The sequence below is a fragment of the Culex quinquefasciatus genome, chromosome 3, assembly GCF_015732765.1.
Source record: "Culex quinquefasciatus strain JHB chromosome 3, VPISU_Cqui_1.0_pri_paternal, whole genome shotgun sequence".
Classification (NCBI taxonomy): domain Eukaryota; kingdom Metazoa; phylum Arthropoda; class Insecta; order Diptera; family Culicidae; genus Culex; species Culex quinquefasciatus.
The window spans coordinates 195,657,134-195,678,066 of record NC_051863.1 but is presented as its reverse complement, the minus strand read 5'-3'; the positions used below and the strand labels follow the sequence as shown (position 1 = coordinate 195,678,066).

Genomic DNA, 20,933 nt, shown 5'->3' with positions numbered 1-20,933 from the left:
GTAAGAAGGTTTTAGAATTTTACTGAGGTAGCAGCACCCTTAGCGAAGTCATACTTTGCCATCGAGATCTGCAGATCGGACAGATCGCTCTGGACCGCGATCTGGTGCAGAATGGTGAGCGATGGTCCGGCCAGCTCACCGTTCCACTTCCAGGCCGGTTCGTGCGCGTGCACCTCGTGCATCATGAAGATCGTCTGCAGCCGTTCGAACTTTTTCACCTCCAGGGTGTTGTCCTCCTCGGAGGTACCGCGATCTTCCCGCGTCGACAGCCACAGTTTCAGTCGGATGCGGCCCTGTACGGAGCTGCGGTTGCTGCGTGCCTCCAGCTTGAACCAGCCCTCCAAACCGGTTGAAGGAATATCCTGTGAAAGACATGGAGGTCGCTGTTAGAGAGCTGATCTCGATCCTCGTAACCGCGATCGCTACTCACACAGACTGGGATATTGACGGAACCCAAAAAGTCGTCCTGCGAACCTTGGCGTGCCGATTGGCACACTTGTTTGAAAAATCTACCTAATCCTCTAACGCCCCTAACTTCGTTCAGTCGTGAGACAGCGTCTAGCACGCTGCTTTCGTCGTCGTGGTCCCAAATGTCCAGGTGCAGAATGTCCGAGTGAATGTCGTCAATGTCGCTGTGGGAAGGAAAATCAACCAAGTTAATATCATGACGCACCACGTGGCGTTCGCACAACTCACAATTTGAACTTCTCGTTCCACTTGGGACACAGCGTGTGCGGCTTGACGGACGTCGCCCGGATGAACTTGGCGGGGACGGGCCCGACCGAGTCCCGCTGTTGGCGGCCGTCCTTGCGCTTGAAGCTCAGCCGAAAGCTGTGGTGCTTGCGGAGCTTCCCGTGCTCGGGCGAGTCCAGGCTGTCCATGCCGGTGTCGGAGAGGGTCCGCGGCGTCATGGGGGGCTGGGGCGAGGGTGGTGGGGGCGTCCCGGAGGGCTGAATGCCCAGCATGCAGTACGGGTCGCTGAAACCTGTGGGATTGGGTTCAAATTAGTACAGCTGTTAACATCAAATCAGTACAGAATGACCGAGTGAAAGGCAAATCTCTTGCACCACTTTGAGATGAAAAAGAAACCCGAGCAGACGGTCATAACTTTGGAATAACATTTTTTGATATTTGAAAATACTAGCCCAATAACATTTTACGTTATTTAGGGTATTTTAACCATTAGTGGACCCCCTAGTAGAGCCGAAGCACATTTTTCACAAATTTTCAATATTTTAAGCACTTTTTCATAACCCTTTGTACAAAACAATGAAAACTGAAGTCTTTTGAACAATTTTGACTATTTGTTTCATCAGTTATTTGTTTTTGAGCAGAAAAATAGCCATTTGAAAAAAAAGTTTTTTTTTGCCTGTTATGGACCCCCTTTTCCTGGTTGTGGGTCTCGTGGCGCAGGGGTAGCGGCTTCGGCTGCCGATCCCGATGATGCTATGAGACGCGGGTTCGATTCCCGCCTTATCCACTGAGCTTCTATCGGATGGTGAAGTAAAACGTCGGTCCCGGTTTCTCCTGTCTCGTCAGAGGCGCTGGAGCAGAAATCCCACGTTAGAGGAAGGCCATGCCCCGGGGGGCGTAGTGCCAATAGTTTCGTTTCGTTTCGGACCCCCTTTTCCTATAGTGGACCCGGGTCCATAATCCGATTGTGGACCCGGGTCCACTATAGGCAAACTCTTATTTTGATACCAAATTTAACCGATATTTGATGTTTTGATGCATGGTGTAGGTCTAATGATAGATATAATGAATAAAAGATGGATTTTGCTCACTTTTCATTTTAAACAAATATGTTTTGTTAACAAATTTGGCTTTAAACAACAAAAAAACCTAACAGATATTTAAACACATTTATTTCCGAAAAAGATCAGAGAAAAACGTTTCAAAAACCACTATAAACATAAAAAATAATTCAAAAAAGTAATCTTGATGCATTTTTTTCCATATTAATTACATAAATGGTTGGCCGAAACTAAATAATAGATTTGTTTACAGTTGCTGTGAAAACCAAGCATGTTTATTTAAAAAAAATGTTTTGTTATTGATTTATTATTATAAAATATCATTTCAAACTGCAATTATGATGCTTCAGTTAAGTACAATTAACTATAGTTTTGATTAATTATAAATTCTTACGGCTTCAGCATTTTTGGTACTTTTAACATGAAAACAGCTATATTTATACTCATAGTTGAAAAAATATGCGTTTAGGTTGATAACAACAAGCATTTATTGTATGTTTTAGAGAAACTTTTGCTTGAATACACACAGTTTTCTTCATTTTTGAAGGTTAAATTTACAGGGGTCCACTTTTGGAAAAGTTTGGATTTCGTTGTCCTATATTGGACCCCCCTTATTTTTGCTCGAAAATGGCAGCTCTTCGCTTTATTTTAGTAAAGATCCTTAAACTTACATTATTTCGACTTGCTGAAGTTAAATAATCAGTCAAAAAATGATTGGATGGTTAATTCAATCATAAAATATAATTGCAGTTTTGTTGTGAAAATGCTAGTGGCCATGGCTGATTTCAGATGTCGAACTCAAAACACTTATTTTGGTGAAAAGGACAATTCAATGTCAGTCAACATTGTTTTAAATGATGCTGAACATGCCAAATAAATGATTTGTAGACAACAACACGCTTGAAATTGTGATTTTATTGATTTTTTCATCAAAAACCCTTCAGAGGGTCCACTATAGGAAAGGGGTCCACTAATGGATAACGTACCCTATAACACTACTCGACAAAACAAAACTTGTGTCAACGGATTCACGATATCTCATCCGTTCCTGAGAGAAAAGGCATCCCCGAATCCGATGCAATCGACAGAATTTGATTTTATGTCCACGCGGACTGATGAAAAGTTGGTACATTTTTTAACATAAAAAATCGAACAATTTAAAAAAAACCATGCGTCTCCTCCCAATTATATGAGCCATCTACAAGAATATGGAAGCGCCTGGTGCATAGCCATTTCCTTTAAGCACAACGGAAACAACCAATACAAATGTATAAAAAGTTGTCAAGTTCTCGGGGGGTCCACAGCTAGCATTTTTTGTACGATTATAAAAAATAAATATTAAAAGTTTAAAATTAATTTATTTAAAAAACATATTTTTTGATTTATTTGTTTACTAAAATTTAATGTATCTCAAAGATCTATGGGTACTTCGGGATGTCCATGGTCATCCAAGGACTGCCTGGAGTTAATATCTACGAGTCTACCGCCGTAACAAGCAAGAGGTCGTCGGTTTTTGACCCCGGATCATGTGCGTATAGCATCAGTGCATATGGTAGACTACTGTATGAATGTGTTGGGATGTTCATGGTCATCCAAGGACTCCCTGGAGTTAAGATCTACGAGTCTACCGCCGTAACAAGCAAGAGGTCGTCGGATTTTGACCTCGGATCATGTGCGTATAGCATCAGTGCATATGGTAGACTACTATATGAATGTGTTGGGATGTTCATGGTCATCCAAGGACTCCCTGGAGTTAAGATCTACGAGTCTACCGCCGTAACAAGCAAGAGGTCGTTGGATTTTGACCCCGGATCATGTGCGTATAGCATCAGTGCATATGGTAGACCACTGTATGAATGTGTTGGGATGTTCATGGTCATCCAAGGACTCCCTGGAGTTAAGATCTACGAGTCTACCGCCGTAACAAGCAAGAGGTCGTCGGATTTTGACCCCGAATCTTGTGCGTATAGCATCAGTGCATATGGTAGACTACTGTATGAATGTGTTGGGATGTTCATGGTCATCCAAGGACTCCCTGGAGTTAAGATCTACGAGTCTACCGCCGTAACAAGCAAGAGGTCGTCGGATTTTGACCCCGGATCATGTGCGTATAGCATCAGTGCATATGGTAGACCACTGTATGAATGTGTTGGGATGTTCATGGTCATCCAAGGACTCCCTGGAGTTAAGATCTACGAGTCTACCGCCGTAACAAGCAAGAGGTCGTCGGATTTTGACCTCGGATCATGTGCGTATAGCATCAGTGCATATGGTAGACTACTATATGAATGTGTTGGGATGTTCATGGTCATCCAAGGACTCCCTGGAGTTAAGATCTACGAGTCTACCGCCGTAACAAGCAAGAGGTCGTTGGATTTTGACCCCGGATCATGTGCGTATAGCATCAGTGCATATGGTAGACTACTGTATGAATGTGTTGGGATGTTCATGGTCATCCAAGGACTCCCTGGAGTTAAGATCTACGAGTCTACCGCCGTAACAAGCAAGAGGTCGTCGGATTTTGACCCCGGATCATGTGCGTATAGCATCAGTGCATATGGTAGACTACTATATGAATGTGTTGGGATGTTCATGGTCATCCAAGGACTCCCTGGAGTTAAGATCTACGAGTCTACCGCCGTAACAAGCAAGAGGTCGTCGGTTTTGACCCCGGATCATGTGCGTATAGCATCAGTGCATATGGTAGACTACTGTATGAATGTGTTGGGATGTTCATGGTCATCCAAGGACTCCTGGAGTTAAGATCTACGAGTCTACCGCCGTAACAAGCAAGAGGTCGTCGGATTTTGACCTCGGATCATGTGCGTATAGCATCAGTGCATATGGTAGACTACTATATGAATGTGTTGGGATGTTCATGGTCATCCAAGGACTCCCTGGAGTTAAGATCTACGAGTCTACCGCCGTAACAAGCAAGAGGTCGTTGGATTTTGACCCCGGATCATGTGCGTATAGCATCAGTGCATATGGTAGACCACTGTATGAATGTGTTGGGATGTTCATGGTCATCCAAGGACTCCCTGGAGTTAAGATCTACGAGTCTACCGCCGTAACAAGCAAGAGGTCGTCGGATTTTGACCCCGGATCATGTGCGTATAGCATCAGTGCATATGGTAGACTACTATATGAATGTGTTGGGATGTCCATGGTCATCCAAGGACTCCCTGGAGTTAAGATCTACGAGTCTACCGCCGTAACAAGCAAGAGGTCGTCGGATTTTGACCCCGAATCTTGTGTGTTTAGCATCAGTGCATATGGTAGACTACTATATGAATGTGTTGGGATGTTCATGGGCATCCGAGGACTCCCTGGAGTTAAGATCTACGAGTCTACCGCCGTAACAAGCAAGAGGTCGTCGGATTTTGACCCCGGATCATGTGCGTATAGCATCAGTGCATATGGTAGACTACTATTGTGTTGGGATGTTCATGGTCATCCAAGGACTCCCTGGAGTTAAGATCTACGAGTCTACCGCCGTAACAAGCAAGAGGTCGTCGGATTTTGACCCCGAATCTTGTGTGTTTAGCATCAGTGCATATGGTAGACTACTATATGAATGTGTTGGGATGTTCATGGTCATCCAAGGACTCCCTGGAGTTAAGATCTACGAGTCTACCGCCGTAACAAGCAAGAGGTCGTCGGATTTTGACCCCAGATCATGTGCGTATAGCTTCAGTGGATATGGTAGACTACTATATGAATGTAATGGGATGTCCATGGTCATCCGAGGACTCCCTGGAGTTAAGATCTACGAGTCTACCGCCGTAACAAGCAAGAGGTTGTCGGATTTTGACCCCGAATCATGTGCGTATAGCATTAGTGCATATGGTAGACTACTATATGAATGTGTTGGGATGTTCATGGGCATCCGAGGACTCCCTGGAGTTAAGATCTACGAGTCTACCGCCGTAACAAGCAAGAGGTCGTCGGATTTTGACCCCGGATCATGTGCGTATAGCATCAGTGCATATGGTAGACTACTATATGAATGTGTTGGGATGTCCATGGTCATCCGAGAACTCCCTGGAGTTAAGATCTACGAGTCTACCGCCGTAACAAGCAAGAGGTCGTCGGATTTTGACCCCGAATCTTGTGCGTATAGCTTCAGTGGATATGGTAGACTACTATATGAATGTAATGGGATGTCCATGGTCATCCAAGGACTCCCTGGAGTTAAGATCTACGAGTCTACCGCCGTAACAAGCAAGAGGTCGTCGGATTTTGACCCCGAATCTTGTGTGTTTAGCATCAGTGCATATGGTAGACTACTATATGAATGTGTTGGGATGTTCATGGGCATCCGAGGACTCCCTGGAGTTAAGATCTACGAGTCTACCGCCGTAACAAGCAAGAGGTCGTCGGATTTTGACCCCGGATCATGTGCGTATAGCATCAGTGCATATGGTAGACTACTATATGAATGTGTTGGGATGTCCATGGTCATCCAAGGACTCCCTGGAGTTAAGATCTACGAGTCTACCGCCGTAACAAGCAAGGACAATATGGGTAAATATTCAGAAGAGCAAGGAGAACGCTTTCATCAAGACATGAAAGATTTTGAAAAAAAATATCAAGGGCATTACGATGCAAATATGATGGCGGATTATGTCTGGAGTAAATGTGTAAAAAATAGTGGTATTGAATACAAACGAAAGGCTTGACGAGATCAATCAATCAATCGATGTTAAGTAATCGAAATATTCAATTGTGAACGATGAACAAAAATCCTTGCTTACCACTTAAGCCAAACGGCGACCTATTGTTTGTTACGGCGGTAGACTCGTAGACTCCAGGGATTCCTTGGATGACCATGGACATCCCAACACATTCATATAGTAGTCTACCATATGCACTGATGCTATACGCACATGATCCGGGGTCAAAATCCGACGACCTCTTGCTTGTTACGGCGGTAGACTCGTAGATCTTAACTCCAGGGAGTTCTCGGATGACCATGGACATCCCAACACATTCATATAGTAGTCTACCATATGCACTGATGCTATACGCACATGATTCGGGGTCAAAATCCGACGACCTCTTGCTTGTTACGGCGGTAGACTCGTAGATCTTAACTCCAGGGAGTCCTTGGATGACCATGAACATCCCAACACATTCATACAGTAGTCTACCATATGCACTGATGCTATACGCACATGATCCGTGGTCAAAATCCAACGACCTCTTGCTTGTTACGGCGGTAGACTCGTAGATCTTAACTCCAGGGAGTCCTTGGATGACCATGAACATCCCAACACATTCATATAGTAGTCTACCATATGCACTGATGCTAAACACACAAGATTCGGGGTCAAAATCCGACGACCTCTTGCTTGTTACGGCGGTAGACTCGTAGATCTTAACTCCAGGGAGTCCTTGGATGACCATGGACATCCCAACACAATAGTAGTCTACCATATGCACTGATGCTATACGCACATGATTCGGGGTCAAAATCCGACAACCTCTTGCTTGTTACGGCGGTAGACTCGTAGATCTTAACTCCAGGGAGTCCTCGGATGACCATGGACATCCCATTACATTCATATAGTAGTCTACCATATCCACTGAAGCTATACGCACATGATCTGGGGTCAAAATCCGACGACCTCTTGCTTGTTACGGCGGTAGACTCGTAGATCTTAACTCCAGGGAGTCCTTGGATGACCATGAACATCCCAACACATTCATACAGTGGTCTACCATATGCACTGATGCTATACGCACATGATCCGGGGTCAAAATCCAACGACCTCTTGCTTGTTACGGCGGTAGACTCGTAGATCTTAACTCCAGGGAGTCCTTGGATGACCATGAACATCCCAACACATTCATACAGTAGTCTACCATATGCACTGAAGCTATACGCACATGATCTGGGGTCAAAATCCGACGACCTCTTGCTTGTTACGGCGGTAGACTCGTAGATCTTAACTCCAGGGAGTCCTTGGATGACCATGAACATCCCAACACATTCATACAGTAGTCTACCATATGCACTGATGCTATACGCACATGATCCGAGGTCAAAATCCGACGACCTCTTGCTTGTTACGGCGGTAGACTCGTAGATCTTAACTCCAGGGAGTCCTTGGATGACCATGGACATCCCAACACATTCATATAGTAGTCTACCATATGCACTGATGCTAAACACACAAGATTCGGGGTCAAAATCCGACGACCTCTTGCTTGTTACGGCGGTAGACTCGTAGATCTTAACTCCAGGGAGTCCTTGGATGACCATGGACATCCCAACACATTCATATAGTAGTCTACCATATGCACTGATGCTAAACACACAAGATTCGGGGTCAAAATCCGACGACCTCTTGCTTGTTACGGCGGTAGACTCGTAGATCTTAACTCCAGGGAGTCCTTGGATGACCATGGACATCCCATTACATTCATATAGTAGTCTACCATATCCACTGAAGCTATACGCACAAGATTCGGGGTCAAAATCCGACGACCTCTTGCTTGTTACGGCGGTAGACTCGTAGATCTTAACTCCAGGGAGTTCTCGGATGACCATGGACATCCCAACACATTCATATAGTAGTCTACCATATGCACTGATGCTATACGCACATGATCCGGGGTCCGACGACCTCTTGCTTGTTACGGCGGTAGACTCGTAGATCTTAACTCCAGGGAGTCCTCGGATGCCCATGAACATCCCAACACATTCATACAGTAGTCTACCATATGCACTGAAGCTATACGCACATGATCTGGGGTCAAAATCCGACGACCTCTTGCTTGTTACGGCGGTAGACTCGTAGATCTTAACTCCAGGGAGTCCTTGGATGACCATGAACATCCCAACACATTCATACAGTAGTCTACCATATGCACTGAAGCTATACGCACATGATCTGGGGTCAAAATCCGACGACCTCTTGCTTGTTACGGCGGTAGACTCGTAGATCTTAACTCCAGGGAGTCCTTGGATGACCATGGACATCCCAACACATTCATATAGTAGTCTACCATATGCACTGATGCTAAACACACAAGATTCGGGGTCAAAATCCGACGACCTCTTGCTTGTTACGGCGGTAGACTCGTAGATCTTAACTCCAGGGAGTCCTTGGATGACCATGGACATCCCAACACATTCATATAGGAGTCTACCATATGCACTGATGCTAAACACACAAGATTCGGGGTCAAAATCCGACGACCTCTTGCTTGTTACGGCGGTAGACTCGTAGATCTTAACTCCAGGGAGTCCTTGGATGACCATGGACATCCCATTACATTCATATAGTAGTCTACCATATCCACTGAAGCTATACGCACAAGATTCGGGGTCAAATCCGACGACCTCTTGCTTGTTACGGCGGTAGACTCGTAGATCTTAACTCCAGGGAGTTCTCGGATGACCATGGACATCCCAACACATTCATATAGTAGTCTACCATATGCACTGATGCTATACGCACATGATCCGGGGTCAAAATCCGACGACCTCTTGCTTGTTACGGCGGTAGACTCGTAGATCTTAACTCCAGGGAGTCCTCGGATGCCCATGAACATCCCAACACATTCATATAGTAGTCTACCATATGCACTAATGCTATACGCACATGATTCGGGGTCAAAATCCGACAACCTCTTGCTTGTTACGGCGGTAGACTCGTAGATCTTAACTCCAGGGAGTCCTCGGATGACCATGGACATCCCATTACATTCATATAGTAGTCTACCATATCCACTGAAGCTATACGCACATGATCTGGGGTCAAAATCCGACGACCTCTTGCTTGTTACGGCGGTAGACTCGTAGATCTTAACTCCAGGGAGTCCTCGGATGCCCATGAACATCCCAACACATTCATATAGTAGTCTACCATATGCACTGATGCTAAACACACAAGATTCGGGGTCAAAATCCGACGACCTCTTGCTTGTTACGGCGGTAGACTCGTAGATCTTAACTCCAGGGAGTCCTTGGATGACCATGAACATCCCAACACAATAGTAGTCTACCATATGCACTGATGCTATACGCACATGATCCGGGGTCAAAATCCGACGACCTCTTGCTTGTTACGGCGGTAGACTCGTAGATCTTAACTCCAGGGAGTCCTCGGATGCCCATGAACATCCCAACACATTCATATAGTAGTCTACCATATGCACTGATGCTAAACACACAAGATTCGGGGTCAAAATCCGACGACCTCTTGCTTGTTACGGCGGTAGACTCGTAGATCTTAACTCCAGGGAGTCCTTGGATGACCATGGACATCCCAACACATTCATATAGTAGTCTACCATATGCACTGATGCTATACGCACATGATCCGGGGTCAAAATCCGACGACCTCTTGCTTGTTACGGCGGTAGACTCGTAGATCTTAACTCCAGGGAGTCCTTGGATGACCATGAACATCCCAACACATTCATACAGTGGTCTACCATATGCACTGATGCTATACGCACATGATCCGGGGTCAAAATCCAACGACCTCTTGCTTGTTACGGCGGTAGACTCGTAGATCTTAACTCCAGGGAGTCCTTGGATGACCATGAACATCCCAACACATTCATATAGTAGTCTACCATATGCACTGATGCTATACGCACATGATCCGAGGTCAAAATCCGACGACCTCTTGCTTGTTACGGCGGTAGACTCGTAGATCTTAACTCCAGGGAGTCCTTGGATGACCATGAACATCCCAACACATTCATACAGTAGTCTACCATATGCACTGATGCTATACGCACATGATCCGGGGTCAAAAACCGACGACCTCTTGCTTGTTACGGCGGTAGACTCGTAGATATTAACTCCAGGCAGTCCTTGGATGACCATGGACATCCCGAAGTACCCATAGATCTTTGAGATACATTAAATTTTAGTAAACAAATAAATCAAAAAATATGTTTTTTAAATAAATTAATTTTAAACTTTTAATATTTATTTTTTATAATCGTACAAAAAATGCTAGCTGTGGACCCCCCGAGAACTTGACAACTTTTTTATACATTTGTATTGGTTGTTTCCGTTGTGCTTAAAGGAAATGGCTATGCACCAGGCGCTTCCATATTCTTGTAGATGGCTCATATAATTGGGAGGAGACGCATGGTTTTTTTTAAATTGTTCGATTTTTTATGTTAAAAAATGTACCAACTTTTCATCAGTCCGCGTGGACATAAAATCAAATTCTGTCGATTGCATCGGATTCGGGGATGCCTTTTCTCTCAGGAACGGATGAGATATCGTGAATCCGTTGACACAAGTTTTGTTTTGTCGAGTAGTGTAATACGTTCTGTTATTCGCCGTTATGATTTTTTTTGTTATTGGATTGTTATTGTGATAACAGATTAATAAAATTTCAAGTTATCCTTCGAACAAATCTTTGTTATTATTTTTTGTTATTTTAACAACTAATCCGATCATCCCAATAACATTTTAATACCGCCAATTGTTATTGGGATGATCGGATCCATAACAAAAAATGTTGTTCCCCAGTTGTTTTGGCTTTCTACCAATATCAGACCAAAAACAAATTTTGTTATGATAACATAAACTGTTATTAAACTCTTATGCAAAAATTGATTTTTCAAGAAGATTCCATAACACTCTCTGTTATTTTAACAGTATTTGTTATTGAACTGAGAAAATAAAGCACATAACCGAGGGAATTTTACTCTCAGGTTCATTTTCAAAAAAAAAATCATCTGTCCTGTCATAAAAGCGCCTGTGACGCTCGCCGTTTCAAAGCGATCGTCAGTGAACGCACATGAAGTTGAAACGAACGAAACCGAGCTCGGCATTCAAGCAGCAGCCTGACACATGTTCTCTCTTTATTCTCTCTTTCTTGCTGTGCTGCGTGGTGACAACAATCAATTGAATGCAGTCATGGGGAAAGGGAAACGCGGTAACTCGGTTGAAATTTCAAACGAACGCTCTCTGTGCGAATGTTTCTCAGTTACCATTCGCCAAAAATGTCGAACGGTCACAAGCCCTGGTGGGTGTAGAAAAGAGGGCGTAACTATGCTTAATTTGAAGCAAGATGATAAATTCGCTGTGGTCGTCGGAACTGCGGAAAATTTCGTCTTGACTGCAGGAATTTAACAAGCAGAATTTCTCCATTTCCTAGGAAAATCTCTTCATCTGTCGGATTTGGTTTCCTGGAGAATGAAGTGCTGTGAACATTTAAATGCACTCGCTCGACAGCGTTGGAATTCAAAGTCTTTCATGGAAAAATAAATGATGAGAAATGAATGTTTCATCATTTTATCTGAAATTTAAGCTGATTTTTCTTCATTTATTGTTTAAAAAAGTCCTGTAGCAATTCCATTTGACGGTTTTTATTGCATCAAAAGAAAAAGTTTCTCCTTCTGGCAGAAAAAAAAGTGCTAAAAGTAAAAATAATGCCCCGAAAACGGTCATATTGCAGAAAGAAACTTTACGCTATTCGAAACCGTTTCGCAGCTTAGCAAGAAGCACCGTCCGGGAACCCTTTTCCGGCTGTACAAACTTTTCCTTTCGCGCCATGGAAAGTGTCCCACCTTCCACGAAGCATCTTTTTTCTCCCTGACGAGGTGTCACCCAGTGTGACCCAGCATAAATTGCGACACCGAAAAAAAAAAGACGGCACCATCCAAAACTCTTTACGAAGTGATTATAACGGGGGAAAATTGCTCGTTATTTGAGGGAGGGTCGTCTTCTCTGCTCATGACTCAATTAACTCTTCGTGATAATGTTTTGGAGCGGCAAGAAAAATAACCTTTAGTCTAATTATCTGCGCGGGAAACAATCACGCGCCGGAAGGTATGCAACTTCATCTGTCATTGTCACAGATGGCGCGACACTGCTGGCGAGCAGTCATCCAGGGGGTTGTCCGTTACACAAATCCGGGACACATTTCCCTACTTTTATTTTGAAAATTAGTCCTCCCAGATGGGTTGCAGCGATTACGGCGTGGTTTGAAATAATGGTTCTTCCGGTTTGTTCATCAGATAGGACCGACGACGTCGACGACCGGTGGGGTAAGATTGATGAAGTGGCCAAATGATGGACAGTTATGGTGCTCCTTGCGACAGAGCGCGCAAGCCAATTCCGGCTGGTGACAGGATATTCCACCGGGAAAAATGGCTTCCTTTCCGGTGCTTCGTTGTTTGACTGCAAGGTAAACCGGATATATTCGATTTTATTTTCAGGTCATCGTGAAGATGTCGAGTCATGCCCAAGTCAAGTTCAAGAGCAGATTCCATTTTTATTGGCTCTTGTCCCGATATTACTCCGCGCGAGAAGCTGCGAGCAGTAAGCTAGCAGAAGAGGGTCCTTCCACGAATGACGTGCCACTTTTCAATTTCGGCATCTTTCGCGAGTCGTTGCACCGTCGTCGTCGTTATTGGATATAGCAGCCGCCAACGCGTGACATTCCAATTTTCTTTGATCTTGCCGGGAGGATGTGTGTTTGTGTGTGTTCAAAGGGGAGAAAATATCAGAGTTTTCCCGCGTCTCGTTTTTCTTCGCAAACAGCAGCGGGTTGTTAGTACACAAGAGGAAGCAGCTATTTTCACGTGTCGGCTCAATGGCTTCAAGTGTCTATTGCGCGCTAAGTTGAAGATGCGAAAGGTGGAAAATTTAACGTGCTTCGAGTAATTAGATATCGTTTTTACTCATTCTGTTGATTTTTTATCAGCAAATCCTTGGCTTTTCGTGATTTTCAACGCAAAAAATGTTAAGATTTCATGGAATGCATAACGCAAGAATACAAAATTCGCAAAAATTTCAAGAAGTTTGGATTTTAAGTAAACTGTGTAACACCAATGTTACACTCCATCTGTGTGTGTCATCCAATTAAATACCCGCAGCCGGCAGCGAAGTTATGGGAAAGTTGGAGCCTAAAGTTAGGGAAAAAATGTTTTTGTTTTTGTCCCCCGATTTTGCTCATATTTGGCCCAGAATCTTAAAACAGCCCAAGGTACAATATTAAGCTTGTGGAAGCGGTCACAGCCCTTGTGCTGCGTGCTCTTTAAATTTTCATATAAACTCGCATACATAATAAAAACACTTCAGGTTACACGCTTTTGGATTTTTGGAGTTAAAGTTTAGATAAAAATTTGTGGTGCACTAGTGTTCCAAGAAAATAATTAGTAGTCTCTGAATTATGAATCCAAATAGACTCTCATATTAAATACTAAGAAAAGGTTTATTTGTGTCATTTTGACAAGTTTTAGCCATTTATCTACCTTGACTCGAAACCGAAAGACAAAAACATGAAATAAATTTTGTTAAAAAGAACTTCATTGTAATGTTTCTGGTAATTACACAATTAAAAAAAAGTTGAATTTTTTGAAAGTTGGACATTTTGATAGCTGAAAATGACCTCTTTTTCAATGTAATTTACACCAATCTTAGCAGAACAAGTAAAATAACACATAAAAATGTGTAAATTTACACATTTTTAGAGGTAATATCACACTTTTTTTTCTGACACAAAATCTGTTTACAATCCCAGATGTAATATTACCATAATATTTTGTACTGTGTATTTAAATAATTTAACCAATCAATTTTAGTAAATTTCAAAATACATAAAAATGATTTGAATACATGATTCATGAATAAAATACTTTTAAAAACCATTAATATTATTTTCAGAAGAATTTTTGAAAGATAGAATTTTGTTTTTAAAATTGAGTATTTAATAAAAATTTAAGACATATTTCGCCTTTTTTGAAATTTCTTGTTAATACTGTAACAGTAGTTTGAAAGAATTCGTGTTTTTAAAGGTGGCAATTAAACTATATGTAGCTCGTTTTTGAACTTCATATAAAAAGCCTTTATTTCCTTTTTTGATAATAATTTGGATTTATTTAGGAGAAGGAAGGTGCCGGGAAACCGTGGTGTAGGGGTAAGCGTGATTGCCTCTCACCCAGTCGGCCTGGGTTCGATCCCAGACGGTCCCGGTGGCATTTTTCGAGACGAGATTTGTCTGATCACGCCTTCCGTCGGACGGGAAGTAAATGTTGGCCCCGGACTAACCTAGAGGTTAGGTCGTTAGCTCAGTCCAGGTGTAGAAGTCGTCTCCCTGGGTCCTGCCTCGGTGGAGTCGCTTGTAGGCAGTTGGACTAACAATCCAAAGGTCGTCAGTTCGAATCCCGGGGTGGATGGAAGCTAAGGTGTAAAAAGAGGTTTGCAATTGCCTCAACAATCAAGCCTTCGGACACCTAGTTTCGAGTAGGAATCTCGCAATCGAGAACGCCAAGGCAATGCTGTAGAGTGAATAATTTGATTTGATTTTTTTAGGAGAAGGAATTAAACTTACGTGTTACAATGAAAAAAAAAAAAGGAAAAATGGATTCAAGTTTCTCGGGTTATATAACGTAATTTTATCTTTTCACCGATTAGGCAGATCGTTTTCAAGGTTAAAACTTAAATTTTCACCCTCTCAAACCTCTTGTTTTGCGTACACGTGGCAAACGGCATCATTTGAAGGGCAAACCAACCGGAAGCGTTACTGCAGAAGGTCGAGCCGACCCGAAAGGCAATCTTCTGAATCCACATTCCCCCTCTCTCCCCGCGTGAAGCGGAGTTCCTGAGGCAAACCTCCGGAATGCTTCAACTCCTACCGGGGCGGTTCCGAAATGAGATGCGGATTTTGCCGGTGCGCCGGCACGGTCAAAACCTGTAACGAGGTGCAACCCCCTTGGGAGGGCAGGATGAAATTGGACCTTCAAAAGGAGGATCCTGGATGCGGAGGTTGGGAGAAGGGTTTTAATTTTAATAGTGGATTACGGAGTGTGCAGCGCTGAAGTGGAGGGGTTTCCCAAGAGCATAACTTTAGGCGTAAAGCGTAATGATGGCTCTTAGGAAAAAACGATGCAAATTGTCTACTTTAAGGCGTAATCCCCATCTTTATGGGATGTCATTCCTGTTTTCGTTCAATTTCAATTTGCATATCATTTGGGCTTAATACTAGTGTTATTTCAGCACCACACTCGACGCAATCTACACTACGAATTTATAGCTCAACGATTACCATCATGTGGCTGTCGTATGGATGTGTACAAGCCATTTATTCGGAAGGGGCACTATTTCCTCGACGATGATAATGATGTCTCTATTGCTCCCCCAAAAGCCGTTCTGGCGGTTCCATTGTAGTCATATGGCTGACTATTGTTCGGCAAGAACTATGCAAGCTCGGCTTCAGCATAAATTTGTATGGTTATAATACCCGAATGGGTGTCTTAGTCGAAGGTCCTCCTCATATCTCCGGCATCTCAGTATTTTAATAACTACCATTTTGGAGAGCATAAAGCTAGGCGCACGAAGTCGTCTAGGGGCGGAGAGTGTACATTTTTAATGAACCGGTCTGGTGTGCTGTTTGTGGTCGCCTCCGAGTGTCCGGGAATTGGCCTTGAGGGAAAGGGGTCCGGGCCAGTTTCGGGCTGTATTGTGAACAAATTGGACTCGATTTTATTTCACTTAATGGGCGAAACTTGGTCTGTTTTACATGGGAACATGTTGTGGTGGTCGAGCCGTGTCCAGTTTCTGACGTTGATTGCAATTATTTTTGCTACGAGAAAGGGTGCGGTTTTGGTATTTGCATTTTTGGTAATGAGATTATTAGGGTTTCAAATTCAATGTGGAAATGTGAAGCGTTGAGCGCATCAATGTTGCATACTGGCAGGCGATTTCACTGTGCAAATTACAGCGTAACAGCGACATCTGTTGACAAATTAATGTTTTCATAACAAAATACCTCATAAATACACTATTCAAGCTGGACGTCTACCAGGAAATTGCTCCCCAAAGACACACTCCACTTCCACAAATAGACCCTCCTTCCCACCAAATAAAACAAATTCAAACCCATTCATTCTGCGGGGGTGATTTGTTTCGTCACGCAATGTCCGTGCGGAGGGAGGGCGTTCATTCAGCCGGATGAATTTGTGGCTCCAGAGAGTAGACTTTGGTCACCTGCCCCGTTTTCCTCTTTTTTCCTCCTTTGATGGAAGGGAGCTTTTAGGTCACGCAACCAACAACCAAGAAGTTGTAAGGCAACCGAAAAAAGGAGGAAATGGAAAAGATGAAAGTGAAAACAAACTAACGAACCATAAATACGATGGAGACGAACCCCCTCCTCCCCATCCTACCCACGTTTCGACAGGATCCATTTCCTGATGATTGGGCGGAAATTTCCCTTCTTTTGCCTTAGCGCATCGCTTTCACGGTTCTTCTCTCGATACCAATTTCCCAGGAATACATTAGCAAATAGCACTCTTTCGTGGGTGGCGTGCCGGAGGTCACGGGTTCGAGCCCCACCGTCGTCGGCGCGGTTTTACCAATAAGGGGGCAATTTCTGGACAAGATTGTGTTTACGGAAAGTGGGAAAAAAGCTTGGCGAAAATGTTAGGAGTAACCGATGAATGATTCTATCATTTATCATTGGCTGCTTATTGATCAGAGAGGAAAGTTAGTCTTCGAGGCGGAAAAGTTGGTCTAGTCCTTCTTTGACTTGTTATTTGGCCAACATAAATAGGAGTTATTGATGAGAGGGTATTAGCCAAAAGGGAAAACCTCTGTTTTAGGTAATTTCTTCATACAAAAGTTTCAAACAATATTCCACGGTTATCATCCCGATCATTTCAATTTGAAAGAACACTTATTTGAATTCTACTGATAAAAAATTGCAAAAAAGACATGAAAAGCATAATTCTCATCACAAAAACTTTCCAACATGACGAAAGTATCCGTGAAAAAAAAAACCCACCAAAAAAACTGCAACAAGGGAAAAGATCTCCCGCGGAAAAGACCCGAAACGGAGAAGGATCGGCAAGAAGTTTACGCGAGACGAATTTTAACCATCCTTTTCCGGTGGACTCATGACTTTCGTGTCTTTCAAGCTTCTCATCGTCGTCCTGTCAGGGAGGATGTCCCAGAGCTTCGCAACTTGACAAAACTTCACGGACCAACTTTGGTGGGGCGGTCGTCATCGGCAATGAGCGAGTGAGACTATAGAAGTCATCAGTTGGGTAGTATTTTTTTTCGGCGGGGAGAATAACTTTGTGAAGGGCTTTTCGCTGCGAGGTGGACGTTGACTATCAATTTAAAATTTCACGATTTAAACATTTCTTTTTATTTATTTTTTTACAAATCTCACTTAACATTTACCATCTAAACTAAATTAACAATTAAATTCCTATAACCAAAAAATCTCCAAAACTAGCCAAGGGTTAGCGAGCTCCAAAAAGTCAAAGTTGATTGATGGACGCACCAATCATGGAGCGCCATTGATGAAGTTTCCCCGGGTTGTTCTTTTTTTCGACCCTCGAAAGTCCATCTTTTTGTGTGTACCTTTTCCATCGTAGTGGTCACCACGACCATCTGGTCGTCCCATTGAGGTCAGGAAAATATTTGAAGAACTCTTTGCCGGGATCACTCAAACGCGACGTGCAGTGATAGATTTGAACAACCTGTCCTGATGGAATTTGGTAAATATTTTATTGATGTAGTTTTTTTGGACTTTTGAAGGATAGTTGGTGTTGGTTTATGACACAAAAGTTTAACTTGTGATCGATTGGAGGTCGTATTTTTGTGGGAAATTGGAAGTTTATTTACTTTTTGCTGTTTTATTGTGCTTACTGGTAGTAGATCCAATCATACAATATTTTAATAATTGGCTATACAATAGAATGTAGCAAAAACACTTTTTGTTGGCATTTTGGGGATGGCTACGGTGCCCGAGCCGTTCCCCAATCCCAAATATGAGTTTGATTTAAGCCTTTCAGGCCTGATGGGTCATATATGACCCAAATTTCATAGCTTTTTGAAAAATTCAGGCTCGAAAGGGTTAACGTGACAGGAGCTGGGGCTCTTTCCTTAAATTTTGAGTGGGATTTAACCCACTAACAGAAAAAAAAACTCAAATTTTGAAGGCCTGTACCAAGCTCCAGAGAGTTCTAATGTTTAAAAAGCAATTCTCTCAAGAATGAGCATTTAAAAAAAAAATGTTTTGTATTTTTTGTTTTGGATGAAATTTTGTGTGTACTTTACTATGACTTAAGAACGGTATCTTGAGAACGGATTTTCTGATCGATTTGGTGTCATCGGAAAAAAAGGTATTGCTCAGAATTGTTCAAAAGAAATAGCATCACCTTAATAAAAAATTACCCATTTTTTGACTGGACTGTTCACAAATTAAATTGTGCAAATTTTTTTTTTTATTTCCTTTTTTGACAGATTTTAGCTGACAAAAATGGCATCTTTCGAGCTATGACAAAATAAATTTGGCAGCGTTGCCAATTTTTAGAAAAAAATATGATTATTGAAAAACGTTGAGAAAGTACAAATTTTTGTTTGCTTTTTGGGTCTTTTTTAAATCCCCCTGAGTTATGAGTATTCAAAAACACTCAAAAAGCTCAAATTTTTTTTCAAAAAGCTCAAATTCCCAGGAATCCAGTAAAAATAACCACTTGCACCGCAAAAATCATCTAAGGTCCATTTAACCCCAATTGAAATATAAAATATTTTTTGGTCGTTTTCAAATGTTAGGTCAGATTTGAAAAATCTGAAAATATTTTAATCGTAAAGATCAGACAATTTCACATAAAAATGGCGATTTTCACTTGGGGACCATCCATAAAGCACGTGGACACTTTTTTGGGAATCTGTTACCCCCCCCCCCCCTTCGTGGACAATTGTCCATACAAAAAAAAATCGCCGCAATCGGACAATCGTCATACCCCAACCCCCCCTCCCCCCTAAATTGTCCAAGTGGTTTATGGATGGTCCCTTGATAGTATGCCGGTATGTACGGTATGCCCAAAGAAGCCACTTTTGAAGGAATTTTTTTTAACGCTTTGGTGTCTTCGGCAAAGTTGTAGGTATGGATACGGACTACACTCGAAAAAATGATACACGGTAAAAAAAATTTGGTGATTTTATTTTTAACTTTTTATCACTAAAACTTGATTTGCAAAAAAACATTCAATATTACGCCCTTTTAAAATGTTAGTCTTGATTTGAAAATTTTGAAAATATTGTTTTCGAAAAGATCGGAAAATTTCACAAATGTTTCATATTTTAACATTGAAAATCGGACCATTAGTTGCTGAGATATGGACATTGAAAAATGGTGGACTGTTTGGGTGAGACTTCAAACATCAATTTGCCTGTTTTAAACCTTTGCATTGCAATATCTCAGCAACTAAAGGTCGTATCAACAAAGTCTGAGCAGCAAAATATAGAGAATTTTCTAAGCTTTTCAAAAATATTTTTTACAAAAGTGGGCAAACATGTGCACTAATTTTAAGAAATGAAAAACTGCGACTATTTTCAAAAAAGTCACTTAAATATGGATTTAACTTGAAAACGGTGCACTTTATCAAAATTTCACTAAAGTACTTTTTGATTGCAAATTTGATTTTACATCAAAAAATGAAGTTGAAAAATTTTTGCGACCAAAATTTCGATTTTTTGAAACAATCAGTATTGATTAAAAATTCATAACTCGGTCAATGATTTTTTGCACAACCTGGAAATTTCTGAAAAGTTGGCATTTCATGTCCTCTAAAACATATAAAAAAATAAAAAAAATTAAAAATAGTGTTTTTTTGCAAATCAAGTATTAGTGATAATCACCTCCGTGTAAGCACGAGAGCAAGCAGCAGTCAAGTGCTCAGTGCTCCATCGTTTTTTTCGATTTTTTTCGCCGTAAATTACCGTGATTACCCGCGAGTTTGCTCCTGCAGCATGCCAAAGGCCGGCCGTGGCCGTGGCAGTTCGAGTGCGGCCTCGAAAAACCCGCGAAGTTCGTCTACCGGCCGTGTGCAAAAAGGTAAACAAACCAACGCCGTGTCGACCGCCATCGCGCAGGGAGCGTGAGCGCAGAAGGCATCGACAAAAGTTGCTACATCCCGGATATGTTCCAAGATCACCAGTGCGAACCCGTTCCGGTACTTCCGGTGCCACGACCAACACGTCAACATCCGCCAACATTCCCATCAGGAACGAGTTCCAGATGCTGAGCGACGACGAAGAAAACAACAACAACAACACCGACGGTAGCAGCACTACCGACGACGACGATGACGATCGTCGTGCACGGAAAAAAGTGCCGACGCCAAAAACGAACAATTCTCCAAAGGAACGTAGACCACCTCCAATTTTTGTTTTGGACACGT

At 42.5% G+C, this 20,933-nt stretch overlaps 1 protein-coding gene across 4 annotated transcripts in view; it reads right to left on the bottom strand.

The window, feature by feature from the left end:
- LOC6038676 (BAI1-associated protein 3) overlaps positions 1-20,933 on the bottom strand; it is a 176,842-nt gene that overhangs the window by 9,765 nt on the left and 146,144 nt on the right. For all 4 annotated transcript variants that reach the window (XM_038259949.1, XM_038259950.1, XM_038259951.1 and 1 more), the window contains 3 exons: positions 697-985; positions 431-632; positions 55-362 (listed from right to left, as the gene is read on the bottom strand). In XM_038259949.1, the coding sequence (XP_038115877.1) occupies positions 55-362; positions 431-632; positions 697-985 (799 nt within the window). The remainder of the gene's footprint in view (positions 1-54; positions 363-430; positions 633-696; positions 986-20,933) is intronic.